At 50.4% G+C, this 22,156-nt stretch overlaps 1 protein-coding gene and 1 long non-coding RNA gene across 3 annotated transcripts; one reads left to right on the top strand and one right to left on the bottom strand.

Annotated features, from left to right (window-relative positions):
- Positions 1–868: 868 nt before the first annotated feature.
- LOC308567152 (uncharacterized protein C10orf143) lies at positions 869–13,397 on the bottom strand. Its single transcript, XM_081158461.1, has 4 exons — positions 13,259–13,397; positions 6,892–7,050; positions 6,721–6,783; positions 869–1,409 (listed from the first exon to the last, which is right to left on the bottom strand). The coding sequence occupies exons 1-4, from the start codon at positions 13,325–13,327 to the stop codon at positions 1,380–1,382; spliced, it is 321 nt and encodes a 106-aa protein (XP_081014587.1). The 5' UTR covers positions 13,328–13,397; the 3' UTR covers positions 869–1,379.
- A 408-nt stretch (positions 13,398–13,805) lies between these two features.
- Positions 13,806–19,906, top strand: LOC308567349. Of its 2 annotated transcripts, none has more exons than XR_014000293.1 (3): positions 13,806–14,217; positions 18,637–18,834; positions 19,691–19,899. It is a non-coding gene; the product is annotated as an uncharacterized lncRNA (long non-coding RNA). The 2 variants fall into 2 exon arrangements; XR_014000292.1 differs by having other exon boundaries at positions 13,809–14,126; positions 19,691–19,906.
- The last annotated feature ends 2,250 nt before the right edge of the window (positions 19,907–22,156 follow it).

Here is a 22,156-nt window from a genome sequence, read left to right as displayed (position 1 = left end):
GTCCACTAAGGACACTTGAGGGTCTATTCAAGGCCAGAGGGGGCTGGGTGCTTGGTAGGGAAACAGTGGACAATGGTGGAGGTCCAGGGCCCCCAGAGGCTGCCTCAATGCCCCAACAGTGTCCACAGCCCCACAGCCCACAGCCTCCTCCCGAGGACCTGGCTCTTTCTTCCAGGTGTCCCCATTGGGTTCAGCACAATGGCATTTGCTTTTGCCTTCATCTCTGTGGCTCATCACTGACGGGCTCTGCAGTAGACTGTCCAGCTCCCTCTCCAAGCTGGAGGACAGCGGGACTGGGGAAGGCTGGTCTGGCTGTGTCCCTTCCTGGCCCTGCCAAAGTCAAGGGCAGGAGCCGGAGTCTGTGGGAGCCCCATCAACTGGCTGCTAGGGGGCAGGCCAACTGGAAGCAGGCACCCCTTCCCCCATGACCTGCACCCCCACTTCTTCCCACCACCTTGGCCCATGGCTGGGCTGGAGTGTCAGCTTTCTTTCATGTGGCTTGAATAGCCCACATCACAGTGGCATGTCCTAGTGTCCTCCAGCTCATCTTCTGTCCGTCTTTCCAGCGTGCAGTTCCCTCCATGACTACACGCTGTGACTGCTCATGGTGTGGGCTCGTCAGAGTGCCCGTGTGGAGGGTCGGCGGTGGGCAGAGAACTGGCACACATGGGTGACACAATAAAATCACCTGAGCAAAGGGGCTTCGTCGGCCTCGGGTTTGGGAAGGGAAGGAGCTGAGAGCAATCCTATAACCCACTGCAGTTGTTAGGACCTTGTCCTGGGTGACGGGGACATCTCGGGAAGGCTTCAGACTCAGGGAAATGACACCAGTCTCCACAGTCAGACGATACATTGAAAACCCAGGAGAAAATGAGAAATTTCCATTTAATATCAAAGAGGTCCCCTGCCTGATGAACTCCAGGTGCAGAATTACACAGAACGGTTTGGATACCAGCATTTGGTAAAATTCAGTTTAAGATTATAGAGCATTTAAGTATAAAAATAAGACTTTTCATTAAAAAGGCTGCGTCAGCAGCCTGGGTACCCCCACAACTGCTGGGAAGTGTAAAAGCGAGGCTGTGGCTGAGTATGATTCCACAGCCACAGCGTCTCGACCTCACAGGAAACTTGATGCTGAATTTTTCAAAATTTTTAAATGACACAGTTGATCTGCTTCTTAACCAAGACGGGCTGAGTAGGTGCTCGCGATCTGCAGGCTCCCGGGAAGTGACAGGACCCTCCTGGCTCGGCGTGGGGGCGGCGGGTCACCCGATGGGAGAGCAGGTGGGCGCCCGCGTACGTCTGCAGGAGTTTTGCACTCGCCGTCACGGGGAGGTTCAAAACCCAAACTGGAATGCTCCTTTTCCAACTCGTATCTTCTAATGGCTCTCGGTGTGGTTAAAGTGTCCCTAAAATCATAAAACAGCACACGTGGGGATTCATTTTCACCGAGCGGTACATCTCCCGTGGCTGCCTGTTGGCGGCACGCGGCCCTGCGCTTCCAGGGGCTGGGCTGCCCGCTGAGCGCGGCCTCGCCCCGAGGCAGGCGGCGTACGGGGCACAGGGCAGCCGCGGGGACACTGCGGCCCGCGCCAGGCCGCCGCAGGCTTCCCGGGGCACACGCAAGTTGTTCGCACGGAACTATAGTCTAGTAAGTGTGCAGTGATAGCACTATGTCTAAAAGTGCGTATGTCTTAATTTAAAAATACTTTATTGATGAAAATGCGCTCCATCATCTGAGCCTTCAGCGAGGCAGAATCTTTTTGCTGGTGGAGGGTCTGGCCTTCACTTTGTAAAAAACTCAGTACCTACGAAGCACCATAAAGCTAATTGCAAAAAACCAGAGTATGCCTGTAAGTGTAAAAATATTACAGTTAAGATAGTTAAAGCACTTCCTACAGGGCCTGTGCACAGAATGTTCTCAATAAATGCTATTGCTCCTCTTGCCTATGAGAAAAAGAGTGAAAATATCTACATATTCATAAAATAGAATTTTTAAAAATGATGTCTGAACACTGGCTCGGGATTCAGCATAAAAGCAGCCAGTTTCCCCTTGGCCAGCTCATTCTTTCACAGTTTGAACAATTCAGCCCTGCATCTGAGCCAAGAAGCGCTCACTGGGCCTGGGAATGAGGTCCACGAAGACCCGCAATCTCCTGCTGCCCTTCTCGGGGAGTGTTAGAGCAGGTCGCTGCACCCAGTGCGGGACACGATGCTGGCACAGGGCTGTAAACACGCACCCGGCCAAGAACAGGAGGGGAGGGCGCAGTGAGCGCTGGAGCCAGCCCCCCGTCAACCACAGCACATGGCAGGCCAATCACTTAACCCCCGTGGACCTCGCTGCCCTTATCTCTCCATGGACGGGGTTAGGCCGATGAACTCCGGGTCCCTGACGAAGCGAGGGGGAGAACGCCCGGAGCACAATTTCACTCTTACAGAATAATCAGTAGAGTCCTGCTGGTACCTCTGTGATCGAGTTTCCTTCTCTCAGGACATACGAATAAAGGACTGACAAGAACTAGCTGCTGCTGAAACAGGACACACAGAGCGAACCAGCGCACATCGATCCCTCTGAATCTGTGTCAGGACATCACATTTCCCTCCTTGGCCTTGGGTCTGTGTGACACCTGGGCCTGCGGGATGGGGCACAGGCAGGCATGGGAGAAGGTGGAGTCCTGCTTCCGCCCAGGCCTGGGTCTGCCCCTGCTCCACTGCAGTACTTCTAGACGCTGCAGACGTGCAAAGCAATCACCAATGAGACAGTCAGGCAAACAAACAAAATAAACATTTTAAAGGTCACCCATTTGGAGATAAAAAAAGTACAAAAAATGTATGTCCATTTAGAATCAGAGTAATCATCATGCTTGGGCTCCTCCTGTCATCCCTACGGGCAAAAATGAACCAAACAACCCCCTCCCTTGCCCTCTATTTCTACTCTTGCAGTGACCCCCCACCTCCCATTGTCAGGAAATGGAGTCCGTGTTGAAAGCGAATGTCAAAAAGTGAATGGCACAGAGGCTGATTAAGACTACTCCCTTAGTAGCTGCCCTCAACGCTGATGGACAGGCCCGCATCCAAAATCAGTTTGTTGGGAAGCGGGGGTAGGGGTGCTGGTCTACAATACCCAAAATCATGCTTTCCATATTGGCTTTCAGTTTGGTCAGTAAACCCCACTAACACCAGATAAAAGAAAGCAAAGAACACCAGTGACGGGCAATACTAAAGGCCTGACTGTATTCTCCAATTTAACACCCCCCTGTGTGACTTAAAACCAGGACTGGCTCTGCCACACTCCGAAACGCCCAGCTCTGGGCCAAGGACCTGAGCCCTGAGGGTGGAGGCCCAGAGGCCTGTCTTTAAAACCCCAATCTTTTCTTTTCCCAGGAGAATTTGTCCACACATTAGCTGATGAGACCAGATGGGGTCCAATCAGAACACAGACACCAATCTAGGTATTTCTAACACAGGGAATTTAACATGGGCCTCAAGGAAGGGGGAGGGGGAAATGCTCAGGATATCACCCCCTCCCATGCTCACGTCCAGTGTCAGAAACCAGAGCAAGGGAGCCCGGAAACGCAGTCTCCACAATACAGAGCAGGGGAGACAAAGCTGGGGGACAGAGCTGAGGGAAGGAGGCTACTGACTGTCATGCTGACCCAGTGAAACCTGAGGGCGGTCCCTTCCCTGAAGGACTCAGCACTGAGGAGCTACAGAGTGTTAGGGACCAGGTCCCCCTCAAACGCTTGGTGCTGAGAACACAGACCTGCCCCTAAACTAACATCCCAATCTGTTCCTCCCATGGTGTTCCGTCTCACAAGGTCACCCCCTTCTCATGTATCTATAATGCACCCCCCTTCATGTATCTATAACGCCACCCCCTTCTCATGTATCTTTCTTGATCATTTTGGAGAGCTTTGGCAGCCTCGTGAGGTTTCATTTAACGGGTTTGAATTTACAAAGAACGGTGTGATTTCCATGTCATACTTGGGACCCCATGGGCTGAGCTGGCCGAGAAGGGGAGCCTGCTCCAAGGCCCTGGTCCAGCTCTAGAACCCCCTGTGGAAGGAAAGGCAGCCTGCCAATGACAGCGACGATGGGCACTGCTTCTGGACTTGCAGTGCAGGACGGTGCATAGCAGCGAGGGCAGGCTGGCCCCAGTGCTGGGGGAGACCCCGAATGACATAATACCATGTCCCACCACATGAGTAGAGGACAGTTTCATCCCAACTGTCCGTCACATGAGCAGAGTAACTCAGGGCTGAGAGGAGATGTTTCTAAGTAATGACATGTACTACGAGTTGAACCTTAACAGTGACTACAACAAGGAACTACACCAGCAGCTACTGCAATAGTGATCACTGTCAGTGAGCTAGGACAGGGCGAAGAGAGGAGGCCGATGTGGCAAGTTGGGGAATGAGTTCGAGAAGGTCCAGGGGAGGAAGATCCTTGCAGGGTGAGAAGTCAAGACCTTGGTTCGTGAGAAGTGACTCATGATAAAAATAAGGAAAAGCGTAGGGACAGGAGGACAGGAACTTAGACCAAGCTGAGACGGCCATGCTGAGAACTCAGGGCAGAACTGATCAGCTCAGCTCATATTCCGCTGGGGTCAGAAGTACCCCAGGGGACTGGGATGTGACGGGGTTATTGGGGAAAAGCACCGAATAAACTAAGAATCACATGCAAGGTTCCTGTTGGAATTCCACAGAAACACCCGTGGGTCAGCGGTGGGGATGGGGCCCGGGCCGCGGGCACCTGTGCGTGGTGTGGTCTGGTGCGTGGCTTGGCCTGGTGCGTGGTGCGGTGTGTTTAATGAAGCCGTCTGACATGCGGGGCTGTGCCCACCCGTGATCTGTGTTAAGCACTGCTCCCTGGGATCCTGCATCGCTAAAAATACTATTTGCTTTTTATTTAACACTGGACTTTCAATGTTCTAGAATGCAAAAATAGTGTCTTATGATTTTAAAAGCTTAGGAGGGAAAGTAGCCATATTATTAGAAAAAGAAGATATACGCAGCTAGAGTCTGTTCAAATATCAAGAGGTGTGACTTTTCCAATTCACATTTCAATCTTTATTTACATAAGACTTTTAGAAATAGTGGGTGTAAATATTAAATCGCCCAAGCCTGGGTGAAATTTTATTGAAAATAACTACAAATAAAGAGAAACTGATTTTTTAAAGTCGGTTTCTGAAATTTAGATGAAAAAGAATATCAAGCATTAACCAAAAAATGATATATTTACATATCAATATAGGTTTTCTGCTCGCAGACTCATTTCCTATGAAACACGAGGCAAGCTTGGGGAATTACAAAGGAAGGAAAAACCCTAATCAAATAGGTACTGTTGTTCAAACAGAATATTAGCCAAAATGATCCAATCAGTTGCTGGAGCCAAATTTTTTTTCCTTTCAGCCACTCATGCCAGAGCACAGCCTCTGAGAGCACTAAGATCCACATTTCATTCCTAGTGTGCCCCCCACGGGTGGGGGTTTGAGAGAAATCCCACTGAAATGGAATGAGAAGGAAGGGAAGCAGCAGGAACGCAAGTAATGGGCCCAGAGTGGGTCACATTCCTCAAGGTAAATGTTTCTTTGCATCGCAAGGTATGTGTGGCAGTCACGAGTCAACCTAAGCAGACTAAGCTCAAGTGCCAGCTCTTTGATTTTCCGACTGTGCAGAAGCACAGAGCCTGCAGATACCGTCCTGAAGACAGAGCACTAGAGGGAGAGCTCGCCGAGTCTGACACGGGGCTGTTTTCACACCTGTCTAATGACCAGATCATCAGAGACTCACGTGGGTGACAACTGACACAGTTGCAGTTCTTGGTTTAAAACAAAACCACTGCCTATCGTTGTAAAACACAGTAACTTGCGGTGTGTCAATTGAAGATCTCTCTAATTTGTTGACTCCACCTTTTGCTTATCAAAAACAGAACAATACATTTCTCTAAAAATCTTTAGGGGGCAAAAGCAGAAATATACAGAAATATACAGATGCACACACATGCGCGCGCGCACACACACACACTCACACACTCCTGGTTTCTGTGTGGAAATTAAACATAACTCTATTTTATTGCAATATTAAGATTCCAATTTTTAAATTGAAAACCCCCAAGAATTACAGAGGTTATCAAAGATATATTAACTTGTTCTTAGAATAAGCTCGAAATTAATAACAAAGGCGTTACTATGCTAATGTATACTTGCTGATATTCTGCCTGACACAGGAGACTGAGAACCGACCCTGGCAGGGTTAGATCTCCTTTTATTTTGAATTAATGGTGTGAATACTGTGTTTCTTCTGAAATCTGTGGTTTATGGGAAGTTTATGGAAACATGAAAAAAAAAGCTTATCAGAGATAAGAAAAAACAACATTGATTCCTATTTGGATAATTAAATGAGGGTAGGTCTTTTCCCCCAGATGTCCTCGAAAGATCTCTGTGTTCATCGTATCTGATGGCCTGTTCCCTTCCCTGAACTCTGCTTTTAGGAAGAATTTTAAATGTATTTGCAATTTCTATTTCCAACTTGAAGCTGGAGACAAATTAGTTTGCACCCAGCAGAATGCTAAGAAAAGCTTAAATCAAACTGCACCTTTTTATTTACATCCCTCATTCCTTAGAAGCGTAATTGCCATTTTTATGAACTTTGTTTTATGGATCTAATATTTAAGAACAAGTCTACCCTTTATGTGACACAAGAAGGTGAGCGCACTTACAGACTCCCCTGCAATACATCTCGGGCAGAGCTGGGCGGAGCTCCTTCCACCGTTCCGAGGGATCTATTTAACAAATCACAGCCGCAGATGGATCAGAACAGCGGTTATTTACACTTTTTATTAAAATATTTAAATAGGTTCCTGGCCGATTGGGCAGGAACAAGAACCTACCCCCGCACTTGGTGGCCCCTGGCCGCCGTCTGGCCTGGGGGCGGGGAGGCGGCTTCCAGGCGGCCCCTCCAGCTCCGCGCCCCAGGTCGCCAGGGTGACAGCCTTCACCTGGGGGCAGCCGCGCTCCGGCGCCGCCTCGAAGCTCCTGCACGCCCGCTTCTGGAACAAACAAAATTTCACTTGAGATGGCCTCGTAAAGCACACACCACCCTAATTAAATTTCCTCTCTGAAAACTTCAGCTGCAAAAACAGACCCCTGTGGAGCCAGGAAAGTTTATAGGACATTTGAGGAGGTGACTTTAAACTTTATCTTTAGGAATCACCACCATCAATTACATTTAACCTCATTATCCCGGAACCGTCTGATATTTACTTAGCTTTACAGATTTAAAACAGTCATTTTAACAATCTGAGCAGAAACTCTTGTAATAAACTATTGGGACTAGTTTATTGATATTGAAAATGTACAAAACCTATAAATCTTGTTCAAGAAACTAGTTCTTATGCTTCAACATGTCCTACGTAGTATTAAGTGACACTCTCTCAACGCAACAGGAATAACCCACATGTGAATAATTCTTTCTCATATGGACACTAAAGACCAAATTAATTTTATTTCTGAAGTTGCCCACAGTCTATAACTGATAACCTTTGGGAAAGTTAGCATTTGGTTTCCGCTTCCCCTTGAACTAAAGATAAATTACCAAAGCAACCCTCCAAAGCTAAAGGAAAAATTAGTAGCTCAAAGTGCCGGGACTGTGTATTGTGAGGGTAACACTGCTGTCACTGACAGTTAGATGTCACCGCCTTGCCCAGCCCCAGCAGTGTCTCTGGACCCCCGGGCAGCCTGCAGGCCTGGCTGCTGCACAGCTCCTGCCTGTGACACCAGCAGCTACAACTTCTTCAGTCACTTGCAAACCATCATCATGATTTGTGCCAAATTATTATCTGTACTGTTATTTATTTCATATTTTCTAAATTGACACCTTTTTATTTAATGGATTTATTCAATAGAGAAACTTTATATCATAGGGTTAGACTGCTAGTTCTACTGTTCTCTAAGATGCCTTAACACAGATACTTAGAAATAAAAATGAAAAATGGTGAACTCTGAGCCCCTCAAGCCACTTAGAATAATCTTTTGAGGGTAAGCGCTTGACCTCTAGGTGACAGAAGATAAGAGCGACTATACAGTCACCTTCCTCCTAGAGTTCCTCCCAAATGATAGGAAACTAAAGACAGAGAAACTCTTGATATGCTACACCAAACTACACCCTCAGCAGAACTTAAAGACAGAGAATGCCAAAATCTGAAAATAAGGCTGGTAAAAAGAGAAACGCCACCAAATCCGAGTGTGGGTCCCTGGGGCTCCCAGCCCACACCCACTGATGCGGGCTCTGTGATGCGCAAGAACAGGAGGGAAAGCTGCTGGATGGAGGAGCGACACTACCAGAGGGGCGAGAGCCACCAGCATGGCTGGGAAACTTCACTCAAACATGAAAAAGCTATGACAGTACCTGTGTGGACTCAGGAAGGGATGGCCACGTCCACACAACCCAAAGGAACAGACACCATTTAGAGGGGCTTCTTCAGACTCATGGCTGCCGGGAAGGAAAGGGGAAAGAGGAGGGGTGGGCTGCCCTTTGGTAACTGGGTGGTGCAGATAAAGGCAAAGGGGGCAAGGTTTGGGTCCTATAGTAAAGAGGGCCACAACATCAGGAGGCTCAGCCTCCTGCCAGCCAGCCGGCCACACACACACACACACACACACACACACAGCCAGCTGGACACACACACACACACAGCCAGCTGGACACACACACACACACAGCCAGACACACAGCCAGACACACAGCCAGCCAGCCAGACACAGATATAGACATAGAGATACGCAGACACAGGCACACATATAGATAGCCAGACACACACACACACACAGAGTGGCTGCAGCGCCTGGACCAGGTGCCACCAGACCAGCGTCTTCTAAGAACACCAAGCCATAGAAATTCCCTCCTGAAAAACAACCATGAACCAAAAGACAACTGTAGTTCAATCCTCTGAAAACACAACTAAACCAATCAAACAAACATATGAGGACGTGGAAATCACCGTGAATTAGAAGCGTAAGTTAAAAGCAGAAAGGAACACAAGCAGGGAGACAGGAAGCGGCGAATGAACTCAGGAAGCAATGGGAGCAGAAAAGGAAACTGTCAGAAATACAGAATAAATTACAAGGCGGCCACGGAGGGGAAGTTACATGAAAGTTGGTAAGGGACGCTGGGCAAAGGCAGGGGCACAATCAAGAGAATGAAAGGGGCACACGGAGGGTACAGGAGGCCGAGCACATGGCAGGGCGGGCGGAGTACACAGACCTCGGCACAGAGTTGGGCGCCTGCGATTTACATAACCACCGTGTTGAAGGGAAACAGGAAACACCACGTGTGCCCCATGTCACTTTATACAGAGGCTGGGCCCCTCACCCCGACGTCAGTCAGCTCTGAGCACCCCTGCTCTCTCCCTGCCTCTCTGAAGGACATGAGACTTGCTGAGCAGGAAAGCGCAGGGCAGGGGTGGGGGATGGGAGGCAGAAGCCACTGCCTCTCTGGCACACACAGCACTCTGGGACGACATCCAGAACCATTTCTCCGTGGGGTCACAGAACAACTGGCACATTAAGGTCAGTGGACTTGCGATCCTCCATGGTGACAAGCTGACGTTCTTTGAGTGGCTCAGGTGGCAGGGGAGGTCAGGCCCCCACCTCCTGTGGCAGGCGAAAGGACCCACACTGATACCAAGGCGCTGGGGGAAGGCTGGGCTCCCCAGGGAATGTGGGGATCACCGGCTTGGTGGCCCTGGGTCAGCTGAGTGGATTAAATTATTCATGTTTTCTGCTATTTACTGTGGATTACTGAGAGCTGACTGCATGAGATTGACCTGTATGTACACTTACTCGGCAAATAGTCCAGTTATCACGGATCGGCCTGGACCGGGAAACGAAGGCTGCAGAGGCATTTCTCTCTGGGATGCCTGTGCTCACGGTTCACTCTCCCCTCCTCCCTCCTGGAGAGGTTCTGTCGGCCTTCATAAGGCAGATGGAGATTTACCGCCTGACTATAAAGACACCACACAGTATAAACAAAATTAAAACCCCGTGTCTACACAAAGACCCCATTACTTAACAATAATTGAAGGAGATCAATAGAACAGCAACCTCGCCAGAGAACAATTGGAACAGGATCATGATTAAGAGAAGACACTTGATAAGACGCATAAATTAAAATATAAAATATGTCTCTTGTTGCCTCAATGATGGAACAAAGTAGGCAAGTCTGGGAAAGACAAGCTGCCCTCGCCGAGGAGGCGCGATCATGCCTGTGCGGCCGTGGACTTGCTCCTTTATTGGAAATGATGGGGCCCAGCGAGCTGGATGAGTGGACAGAGTGGAGGGAGGGGGGTTAAAGGCTTCAGGATTTGGCAGAAATGAAATCCAAAGCCTCAGCTTCCATGCTGATGAGTGAGCCCTCATAGCAACCAGATGGGGGATGCTTCTCCCATGCACCTGGGGACCCTGGGGAGCCCACGGACAGAACAGGAGCCGGGCACCCAGGCTGAACCCGCACGCCACCGTCGCCACCACCCCCGGAAGCCCGTGTCTGCACCGTGCATTAGAGAGGAGGGTGGGGACGCGAAGACACCAACTTCCCTGAGCACTGGCAGAAAAGCACCGTGTGCCCTCCTCCATCAGCACAGCAAGAAAATGCCACGTCCCCAGAATTAAACACCTGCATTCAACATATATCATATACATGCTAATATGAGTTTAGCATATATACCGTGAATTAGAATATCAAGGTAAATCCTTAGAACTCAGTAATGGAATCAATGGCAAGTCGCTCTCTACACACAAAGACACACACACACACAGACACACACACACATCCAGACACACAGACACACACAGAGACACACACAGACACACACAGACACATACAGAGACACACACACAGAGACACACAGACACACAGAGACACACACACAGAGACACACAGACCCCCCCACCCAATCTTTCAGTTTGAAGGTCTTTTGAGGGTTTCTACTGACTAATGGCCTTTATTCATTTTAATTATAAATGTGCCATGCTGGTTAATTGAGTCCTAGTTACTAGAAACAGTTTGCTGAGTGAGGTTTTTCAGTTGAATTTGGTTTTAATTCTACCATAGTAAGGAAAGTTTACTTTTGCTGATATGGAGTAGCTGATTCGGACATCCATCAGCCCCGAATACAGAACCGTTAATGCTGATGAGAAAGATTAATAAGGCCCTATAGACTGCCATTTAGAAAGAGAGCATGGTTTCCATCAAGCAAAGATTCCTCCTCGATGACACTTTCATTTGGAAAATGACCTTGCACTTGGGAGGTTTGTTCTACAACAGTGAAATCTGGCACAATGTCAACTACAGAGAAGATCAGAAATTAGGACTCCTGTCGTCAACTCCCATGTTCTCAGGGCACAGAGGACTTCAACCGAATGGATCTGAACACCCTGATGCTGTGCTTTTTCCAGCTGTGACCACGTCCTAAGACTCCTCAACATGCTGTGCACCCCACACTCTCGACCAGTCGAGCCTGGCAAAGAGAAGGCAGCTTTTAATGAGCAGACAGGCAAGGCAAGTCAGTGATCGGAAGGAAGAGCACCAGCGTCATCCAGTGAGAGCTACTGAGAAGCAGATAGCAAAGAAGAGCAAAGAAAAACCATTTTTATTTCTAATTAAAGTAAAAAGACACAAACACACACTAGACTTGTTGGGGAGTAACTTTAGGCTTGCAATATTTACCAACTACACGATAAACCTAAGTCACATTCCTCATTAAAATGAAGAATCCTAAGGAAAGCGGATATACAAATTTACTTACAACAGGTGGAACCTAATAAACGTCCCTTCCCATAGTAAAAAAACTATGGTGTCGGGTGTTTCCATCTATTATCGAATTTGTCCATCACGACAATCCCCTCCACGGGCTCGGCCTGCCAGCTCTCCCTCCACAATACACTGCCCTCTGCTTCCACCAGCCCACTGTCCTCTGTCCAGCCTCTGTCACCTCTGGTGCTCTATGCACTCCTCGCCCCCTGCCTCCACTCTGACCACCGTCCCTTTCATTTCCCACAGAGCTGCCAGAGTAAGCTCTAAAAATGTCAGCATGATCACAGCACTTGACTGTTTGCCTCCCAGTCTGGAAGGTGAGCACTGTAGCGATGGGCCAGCGCTGACCTCACCGAAGCGGACAACACGCAGGGGGAGCAGGGCTGAGACAGAAGGAACTAGCCTCCCTGGATGCCTTTGATCTGGGGAGCACTGGTCGTATACCTGCATTTGGGGTACCTGTGTCCCCAGTTCTGGACTGCTGCTCACCTCTGTCCTGCTACTTGAGAGAATCCCACTTCCACCTGTTTGCGCCAATGTGGTCTGAAGTCTCCCTGTTACAGAGGCTACCCCTTGCCCTAGTAACATGGCCCCTGGAAGTGGGGTGTCGCTGTGATGGAACATAAGAGGCCCTGGCTTAGCGATCAGGCAGTGGGTGGGTGGTGACACTAAAGAGACGCTGCAGGGTGGAAAGCGAGTCACCTGTCCTGCTGTGCGACACGCTTGAAAACGCGTCGCCTGCCCTAACTAGGAAGACGCCCCGTTCCATCGAGCCTGTGGGTCCAGAAGCAGCAGACAGAAAACAGTCAGACGCTGGGGGCAGCGGGCGGCTGCTCTGCGCGAGGAACCCCGATGTCCGAGGCGCGGCGCAGCCAGCAACCCGCAGACAGAGGTGCCTCCCGCCGCAACCCCGCGGACCTCTCCCCGTCCCCGGGAAGGCCAAGCGCTTCCCCACGTCCGACAGTTTCCTTCGCAGCCTCGCACCGGCGCGATCACCCACCCACGCCAGCGCCTCTCACCCGGGTCTCGGGTGGGCGCGCTGCACCCAGGCGGGACTGACCAGCGCGCCCAACCGGCCCTCCGAGCACGCCCGCCCTGCGCCTGCACGGGAGGCGGGACGCAGGGACGCCACCACCCGGCCCAGGCACCGGGGCGCGGCGCCTCGCAGGGACCCCGCGCACCCTAGGGGGACCCTGGTCTCGCCGTCCCTGGGAGCCTGTGGATCAGGACACCGAGTACCGCACTTCTGCGCAGGCGCGGCAGGCGGAGGGCCCCGCCCACCAGGCCGGGCCCCGCCCACCCCGCCCAGGCCCCGCCCAACCAGGTGCGCGCGGCCCCCGTCCCCCAGGCCTCCTCTGAGGGCCGCCGGGAGACACGAAGCCCACTGCGGCCAGCCCGAGGGCGCTGCCTTCCTGTTCGTAACGCCCAGGCCCCGGGAGGCTCACCGCGTCCCCCAGAACCTGCAGATCCTCCGGCCTCCGCCGACGCCACCGGCCCGGCGCCAGGGTGTCCATGCGACCCACAGGCCCAAGTCCGCCGGGCTCTCATCCCCGCCCCAGGCCGGCGCCCCGCCCACGCCCCCGCGGACACGCCCCCGCGGACTCGCCCCCAACCCGACGGGGGGAGCCAATGAGAGACGGGGGCGGGGTTCCGCAGGGCCACTGGAGTCCTACCGGGCGAGCGCCGCAGGCAGGACTAGCGGAGAACAGAGTCTTCTGGACTTAGGGGACGTCTGTCCCGGGCCATGATTTTGCAAAGAGGGCCGGCCTATCACTTCTCCAATCACTGAATCGGCCGTGAGGCTGCAAAGAACCTATTTTTTAAGGGTCCCGCTACGATTCCACTGCAGACCTTGGATCGGCCGGAGGAGCGCCCGCCTCCTTTCCCCTTGTAATTGGCTGTCTTCCTGGCTTGTTGGCTGATAGATGGCTCAGTGAGCCAATCAGCATGGGCGAGGCTGCAGGGTCTCTGGGAGTTGTAGGCGGCTTCACTTCCGGGCGGGAGCGGGCCGGGACGGTGGTTCGGCGACCCGGCCGTCTCGAGCCGTGTTTGGCCCGGTGCACTGTGGCTTCCGGTCCGGAGGCCCCGGGGGAAACACGGCTCCGCTGGCTGAGGGCCGCGCTGCAGAAGGGGGAGCCGTGGCCTCTGCGCCCGACCCTCGGGGTGGGGTTCCCGCCGCGCGCCTGTTGAGCGGGGGACCCCCGATGACCGACGTTGGTAAATAGTGCGCTGAGCTACACCACAGCCTTCTAAATACACCTCCTGCTGTATGTCGTGTTAGAGGAAAGGTATTCGTGACACTTGTTAAAAATGGTAAGGACGACGTCACCCGGGGGGCCCACCGTGACAGGTGTTGGGGTTTGCAGCAGGGAGAGACTGGGCTCAACTCGGACTTCAAGGACAGGTGGGAATTTATGACCTATTTACCTAATATGTTTACTTAAATTTTTAATATCTTAAAATTTTAAAAACTTTAAAAATAATAGAAAACATCTATAAAATGATAGTTCAAGTGCTCGTTATTTTAACGTTAAATGCATTAACCGTTAGAAGAATATGGGAAACTCTCACTGGAGTCTTGCATAAAGCACAGTCACCAAGAGAGGAAAATAGCTAAATTGGACTATATAAAAATTTAAAACCTTTGTGCATCAAAGATGATATGCAGATGGCCAATAAGCATGTGAGAAGATGCTCAACATCACTAATCATTAGGGAAATGCAAATCGAAACCACAATGAGATACCACTTTGGCCCATTAGGAGGGTTGTGATAAAATAATCAGTATTGGCTGGGATGGGAAGAAACTGGACCCCTGGTACACTGCTGGTGGGAATGTGAAATGTTGCAGCCAGTATGACAGTTCCTCAAAAAATTAAAAATAAAATTGTCATATGATTCCACAGTCCCACTTTTGAGCATAATTGAAAGCAGGGATTAGAACTCCCGTGTTCGAAACAGTACTATTCATAATAGCCAGAAGGTAGACGTGGCCTACGTGGCCATAGATGGGTAAGTGGATGAACAAAATGTGGTAGGTACATACGATGGAATATTATTCAGCCTTAAAAAGGAGGGAAATTCTGCTGCACTATGTAAATGAAATATGCTGGTCACAAGAGGACAAATGCGATATAATTCCACTATTTGAAGTACTGGATAGTCAAACTCACAGAGACAGACAGTAGAATGGTGGTTTCCAGGAGGCTGCGTGGAGGGGGAGGGGATTTCTTGTTCAAAGGGGACAGAGTTTCAGTTTAGGAGATGAAAAAACTTGTGGACATGGATGGGGTGATGGTTGGCAAAAAGATGAATGTGTTTAATGCCACTGAGCTGTACATTAAAGGTTCAAATGGTCCATTTTATGTTACGTGTGTTTTACCACAATAAAGACATGACTTGAAAGTTGTTTATCCATGCACCGCTTACTGTCATCTTGCATGCCACCTTCAGGGGAAATGGCTCAGGAAGGTGATCTGAGCTCCAGTTCCCCTGCGGATTCCTAGCTGCTAAGGGAGCTGCTTCCACCTCACTGTCCCCGCCCCTTGTTGATCCATTGGGATGCTGATAAGGGGCCTACCTGAAGAGGGCGCTCTGGGTTTTCACTGGGACAGTCTGTTTTGGGCACAGCTCTGGCTCATGGTCCCAGTGTGACCACCTCCAGTCTCTCCTAACTGAGCACTGGGCCAGCCAGAGTTCAGAAAGGGTCAGGAGAGGTTTCGTTTGCACTTAACTGTAGATGTGCGCTGGGCGAGTGTTGACCTCTGAGCCTCATTTCCCTCCTCGGTAAACAGGAGCACTACGGCCTGCTCCTGTTGCCTGCCTTCCAGGGAAGTCAGAGCTTCAAGGGGTAGCCCTGGATTACCTTTAATAACTGGCTCAACTCCTGGCCAAGGGAGCCTGTGTGTGTGTGTGTGGTGGAGACGGGGTTGAGTGACAGCTTTGATTCAGTTGTTGCAAAGCCATTACTTCTGTTCTTCCATTGACTTAGCCTTCCCCCTTTCAATCTTTAATGACCTCTTTCAAAAATTACTGTCTTCTTATCTCAATTGGGATGGTAAAGAGAATACACACACACACACACACACACACACACATATCTCCAAGCACAGAGCTTGGCACATAGTAGATGTTTCATAAATGCTCCTTCCCTTCTTGAAAAAAAAAAATTTTCCCAGCACTTCTTGGGCACCAATGTAAGGTTATGTTTTTTCTCTGAAATTTGCACTTTCTTTAGATATTACAATGACAGTTAATCATCTTCTCCTGGAAATGTTTCCCTAATCTGGGACAGCTATCTCCTTGTTTTTCCGATGCTGAGGGAACATACCCTCCTCAGGGAAGCCCTGGTCAGGAGCAGCCACCTGCATGCTTACAATGGCCCGACTGCAGTCCTCCCATGCAGTCATCCCTGGGTGGGAGCTCTCTTTCTTACCCATTGGTGTTCTGTATCCCCCCTCCAGAATTCCTTCCCCCCCTGGACAGAACCAGGCCTGCAGTCGGCACTCAGGACATCACTGTCCATCAAGCATCAGAGCCTCTTGTGGTCAGCTTGGTGTCCTTGATTTCACTTGATCCCCAGGGCAGCCCTGCAGGCCCATCTTCAGTTCAGGCAGAGAAACGGGCTCAGGGATGTTACGTATCATGCCTGGGGTGCAGAAGGATCAAGTGGGGACCTGCATTCAGAAGAGACTTTTTCTATGTGGCAAGACTCAGCATAAGGTTTTCTTAGATGCCATCCTTATAATGATCTAGACATACTGCCTTCAGGCAAAAAATATCATGACCCACTGCTTTTCAGCTTTCTAAATAATATCTCTCTTGCAGTCCTCTGTGATCTAAGCCCTAAATTATTCCCTGGAGCTGTCAGTGTGCTCTAGGGACGACCAAAAGTAGAAGATTATTTACTATTGAAAGACTGTGGCCAGTGCACGCGAGAGATTTACACGAGACTCGGCAGTGTACGTGCCCGTTCCGACCCAAATGTAACTGTAAACACTTGCTGTGTACAGAGGGAAGATTTCTAATCTGTCACTTTGCATTGTCTCCATAGGTGCTGTGGGTAAATAAAAATATCAACAAACCACAAATGTGTCTTCAAAAGTCCACAGCTTTAGGTTTGACCGGAAACTATTAATTGTGCTTCATTTGTTTTCACCCCTGCTTTTGATCTCGGTGACATTCGCTACGTGTCACACAGACTACTCTCTGTGCTACACTATGTTTCAACAAGAGATTAAATTTTAGCATGTTTTATATTTCATCCTAAATTTTTTTTTATTTTCGAGTGTATGAAGTCACATTGGTTATGTTTGATAACCCACTTTTGCATGTATTTTCCTATAAATTACAGGGTGTTTTGCCTCTCAGCTCTCACACCATAGTACGGAGAAGCCCCCAGCACGTGGAAATATGACGGATGTCGCATTAGCGTGTGGCTCGGAAATAATAAGGATTATAAATGACTCACTAGGTATAGAAAACAGGGGGAGACTTACTGGGGAGAAGGAAACAGCGTGCTCTCTTTATGCACAGCCCGAAGAAGGCACTGGGAAAGATATATCGCTGTTCACCTGTGTTTTATTTCTGAGCGGGTTTTATTAACCCCTTTTTATCAATCAAAATAAACTGATTGCCAGGGGATGCAATATCTTCTGACTTTTGAAATTATAAAACAAAAGCAAAGACCACAAACTCATGGATTACATCTCCTGGTAAATAAGAGACAGACTCCCTCTGACGAGACTGCTAAATGGTGTTAAAGACTTTTGGGGCCATTCCTTAGAATAGGACATTTCATTTAAGGCTAGGAGTGGGCCTTGGGACTCCTCTGGACTCCGGCTTTCCCCTGCCTGTCAGTGACCAGGGATTACAGGACAGTGCTCTTTAATATTCATGGCCCCTCATAAAAGGACATATTTCTGTAGGGTAAACACATGTGGCTAATAATAACTCGGGCAGGGAATGATATAATAATCCGATTCAAGGACAGAGGAAGCCAGGTGGCCCGGAATCCACTGATGAGTGCCTCCTGAAGAGGGGTGCAGCCGCTCCTAGCGGTGACGCAGTGATGGCAAACATGGGAACGAGAAAATAAACATTTCTCCCAGCGGGTGAGAGCATCCCTCCTGGCCCTCCCCAGTCTGGGAAGAAGGCCTGAGAGTTTGGGACAATTGGGATAAACCCCCACAGTTTAGAAGATGAGGCCACGTGGGGCTTCCCACGGGGCGGGGCTGAGGATGGGAGGGTGGTGGCCGGGACTGAGGGCCCCCTGACTCTGGTCCTCACCCTCCCTGCCTGAGGGCAGGCGCCTGGCAGAGCCCCCCCCCCCCATCTGCAGATCAGCTGGAGGCGGCCTGCACCCCCCCACTCAGATCGCAGTGCCCAGGGCCACCCATTTTAGGGTCTCTCATATCTGTCCTTTATCATAGGAAGGAGACTCCCCCTTCTATCCCCTGTTATTCGTGTCTTAGTTCAGATACGAACTGAAAAAAGAATGTATGTCACATGGGAAAGCCTAAGGGTGGTGTTGGCATTGGCATTTCCGAATGAGACACTTCTGAGTAAAGCGTGTGTGTTTCACAGCACCGAGCGAGTAACAGGTTCTGACTGCAACTTGGGCTGGTGATGGAGTCACCGGCCAGTGTTCGCTCCATCTGATGAGAGGACACAGCCACCGCCGAGGTTTAAACTTCAGTGACTTTATCGTGAGAACGTGAAATACTGCCTGTTTATTTTGTATACATCTTACCGGGCAGTAGGCCTCCGGACCATTTAAAAATCACTGGCTTGCATTTTTCCTCTCTTTTCTGTTTGGTTCTAGAGGAAGGAATCTGAGGTCGGCAATCATTCTACAGAAAACTCATCCCAGCCATCCCAATCCAAGCGGGGCAGCCCCGTTTGGAGACCCTCTGAACTGGGAATCCTTTCAGGATTTGAAGCCAATCCAAATCCACCACTTCATTCAGGATGATTTTATTGTCACCACCTTTCTGAGGGCCCCTGACCACAGCATTTTCAGGTAAAATGTTAGACTCAGCACCCTGCAGCTGCACATAAACACACCCAGTGATCACGAATACCCCTGATCCCAGCGTGTCCCGGCTCTGCATCCCAGTGACCCCACGGGGAACTGGCTCTTGGGATAAGCGAGGATGCACATGGAAGTGTGTGCAGGTGACAACTTGCAGAGTCCCTCCCGCTCCACCCCAGCACGTTCACAGACATAGCACAGACTTGGGAAACTGTACAGGGTCTCCAAAACCCAGCCCATGGTTACGGGGGTGGGGTGGGGGGGTGGGGGGGTGGGGGGGTGGGGGGGTGGGGGGGTGGGGGGGGTGGGAGGAGGTGTGGATGTCAGCAGGCCAGGGAGGAAGCCCATGCTCTGGACGGTGGGCAGAGCATCTGTAGATACAGCACAGATGGTATAGATTCTGAACCGCGGCCTCGGGATGAAGGAAGGGAGCGCTCAACAAAGGACGCTCCCTCAGCCTGGAGAGGCGGCTGATGCCACCTGCAGCCTGGAAACCGGCTCTACACTCACCCCCACCGGCTCTGGCCGGCTGCGGGAGAGATCAGAACTGATGTAGAGGATGGAAAATGGGCAGTCAGCTCTCCAGATGAATTTTTTCCTGATGAATTGTAAACAATTAAAAACATGTTGAAAATTATTTTGATTAAAGAGTTTTTGGAGATTGCAGCAATTGGATGAAGACCTGTGGACTACATTTCTTAGAAATCTATTTCTTCTAGAGAGCACCTGATGGGATGTGGTCACATCTTTCCCCCTCCCCAGTCTATACAACCCCAAAACATTCCATCTAACACTAGGTTGGGTCAGTGGGTACCTGCTAACCCAGGTTGTTTTATCTTCTTAGAGGAAACCGGATTACTGTGAAATCATCCGATAACACACCTCTGAGAAGAAATGAAATGTATTTTTATTGGCGGAGCCAAGATGAAGTATGTCTTGAAATCTGTTTTACAAATAACCTGGCACATAAATTGTCCATTCCTGCTTCAAGATCTTTTTTCACGTTTGAGGAGCTGTCAGGGGTCCCTAATAAACATGAGTCTTATTTAGTTTACCGGATATGTAATTCTTCTTTTCTTTGAAAATAATAATTTTTTTTCAAACAAGTACAGCAAAAATACAACCAATAAAAATCTAGCTATGACAGCATAAACAACCTTTATAGCCAGCACATACACAGAGTCCTTCCAATAAAAACAGTTCCTGGTAAGAAAGAGAACACGGAAAACTGCCTGACTTGTGTCAAGATCAAGTTCCCAGTTCCTGAGGGTTGACAGAGGAACCCTCATAGCCCTTCCCACTTCCCTAACCTGGGACCTACCCTTGGCTATCAGGGTGACAGTTGTAGCATCCCGGTTACCAGGCTGGCCCGTGGGCTAAGGAGGAGACGAGCTGGATCCAGTGTCCAGTTTATCCCAAGATGCTTTGTGAGATGTCCTTCCCAAGGCCCATTCTTGGAGCCACCCAAGCTGATTGACAGTGGGGTGAAATACCCCGGAGGGCTCCTGAGGGCAGGACACAGACCAGCTACCTCTTGGTTCCCCCATTCTGCATCCAGGTAGGTGGTCCCCCAGTGAGGGAGGTGCCAGGGTTGCTGGCAGGACTGGGACATGGGGATGGGCTTTGGAGAGTCTAGTCCAGGGATAATGCTCTGGGCTTTTGGTCAATCCGTTGGGGCTCCAGGGAGGCGACTTTGCTTGGACCCCTCCCAGTCAGGTACCCAGTGGCAGTCACTGTTCCTGGCCCCTCACAACTCTGGGCCCCCAGCCACCTTTGCCGACAGACTGGGGGGCACTCCTGGTGTCCCCAGCCGGGAGTTGGTGGGGCTCCTCCTAGGGGGCTCTGTTAGCAGGTTCCCAGCAGCAGTGTGGTGCTCATTTAGGCTTTTTATAGTAGCTCCAGAGATGTTATCACAGCTTGAGAACAGAAATTAAAATATGTATCCTTCAGGTGCAAATCTACTGTACTTACAGTTTTACTGTTTCTCTGCAGGGGGGCTCCATTCATCTTCTAACAGTGAAATTCCTAAGGAAATTGATTCCTCCAGTTGGGGTTATTTTCAACTGGTCTTCGGGGGCAGAGTAATTGGAATTTAAAAGTCTCTCTTAAAAGGAAGGAAACATTAGCCCCTTTACCTGAATAACAACATTCTCAGGTGCCAAGGTTTGCCCATTAAAAGTGCCACCTGAGTCCTTCCCTCCCATACCCCTGTGTCTCTCAGCTCCTCTGGGTGGGGTTTACAAAGAGCCCACCTGCTGGGAATTCAATGCCAAGGCCTCATCTCCTCTGACCGTCATTCCTCTCCACTCTGGGTTATAGATGCCCACCTATACCTTGGCACTGGGCCCTGCCGCAGAGTGGCACCTGCTTGGCTACTGGAACGAATGATTCTTCACCAGAAGGGCATGGCTACAGTACTTCCTGGCCCATGTAGGAGCAGCACTAGCTGTCATCACCAGGAAGAGTAACTGATCACACCCCCTTCTTTAAAATGGGGGTCAGTTCACAGACACAGGTGGCCCTCCTTTGCTGCCAGGCAGGCCCCTGCAGCCCCATCTGGAGCTTCACTCTCCCAGGCGGGGACTTCAGCTCCTAGGACCCAGAGCCCCAGCATCCTGGTACCCATGCTCCGGGCCTCTGAGTGCCACACAGCACCTAGGGGAACAAACCCCCTCATCCTTCTTAGGGCTGTGCTGATGTTTGGGGAAAGCTGTTCCCGGTTCCTGACCAAGAGGGTCCTGGGAGCCCAGGAGCAGACCCTGCCCTTGGGCACTTAAGACCAAATGTCACTCAGTTCCCCAGCTCCAAAAGAGGGACTAGGATGCGACCCAGTGATGCTGACATGGAGACAGCAGAATGTCAGTGAGTGCCTGGGATGAACCCATGTTGGAGACAAGGCCCAAAACAGCCCCACTATCTTGCTTTGCTGTGTTTCTGAACTTTTGAACAGGGGCATAAGGGGAAGCCAAGTCCAGAATATTCTCTAACAGGCCAAACCAGTTAAGTATGATGAGTTTTTCCTTCTGGGCCCAAATGAGCCCAGAGAGAGCGAGCACTGGGCTCCACTGTGTATCAACAGCATGCGGGATGGGGAGAGGGGCCGAGAAGAGCCTGAGGCCTCAGGGGACAGCTCTGGGGTGAGTCCTGGCCCTGGCCCTTCCCCTGCTGTGGGCCTAGGCAGTCTCCTTGGCTACAAAGTGGGGGTCAGCAGTGGTGTTTTGACATGTCAGCTGGAGGAAGCAGTGATAGCAAATGCAGACAGATGTGTGCGAGGGCTTTGGAAGCTAAAACCCACTGTACACCCATATAT

This window comes from Miniopterus schreibersii (genome assembly GCF_964146895.1).
Source record: "Miniopterus schreibersii genome assembly, chromosome: 14".
Classification (NCBI taxonomy): Eukaryota; Metazoa; Chordata; class Mammalia; order Chiroptera; family Miniopteridae; genus Miniopterus; species Miniopterus schreibersii.
The sequence above is the reverse complement of the archived record's forward strand: the minus strand, read 5'-3'. Positions and strand labels throughout refer to the sequence as shown.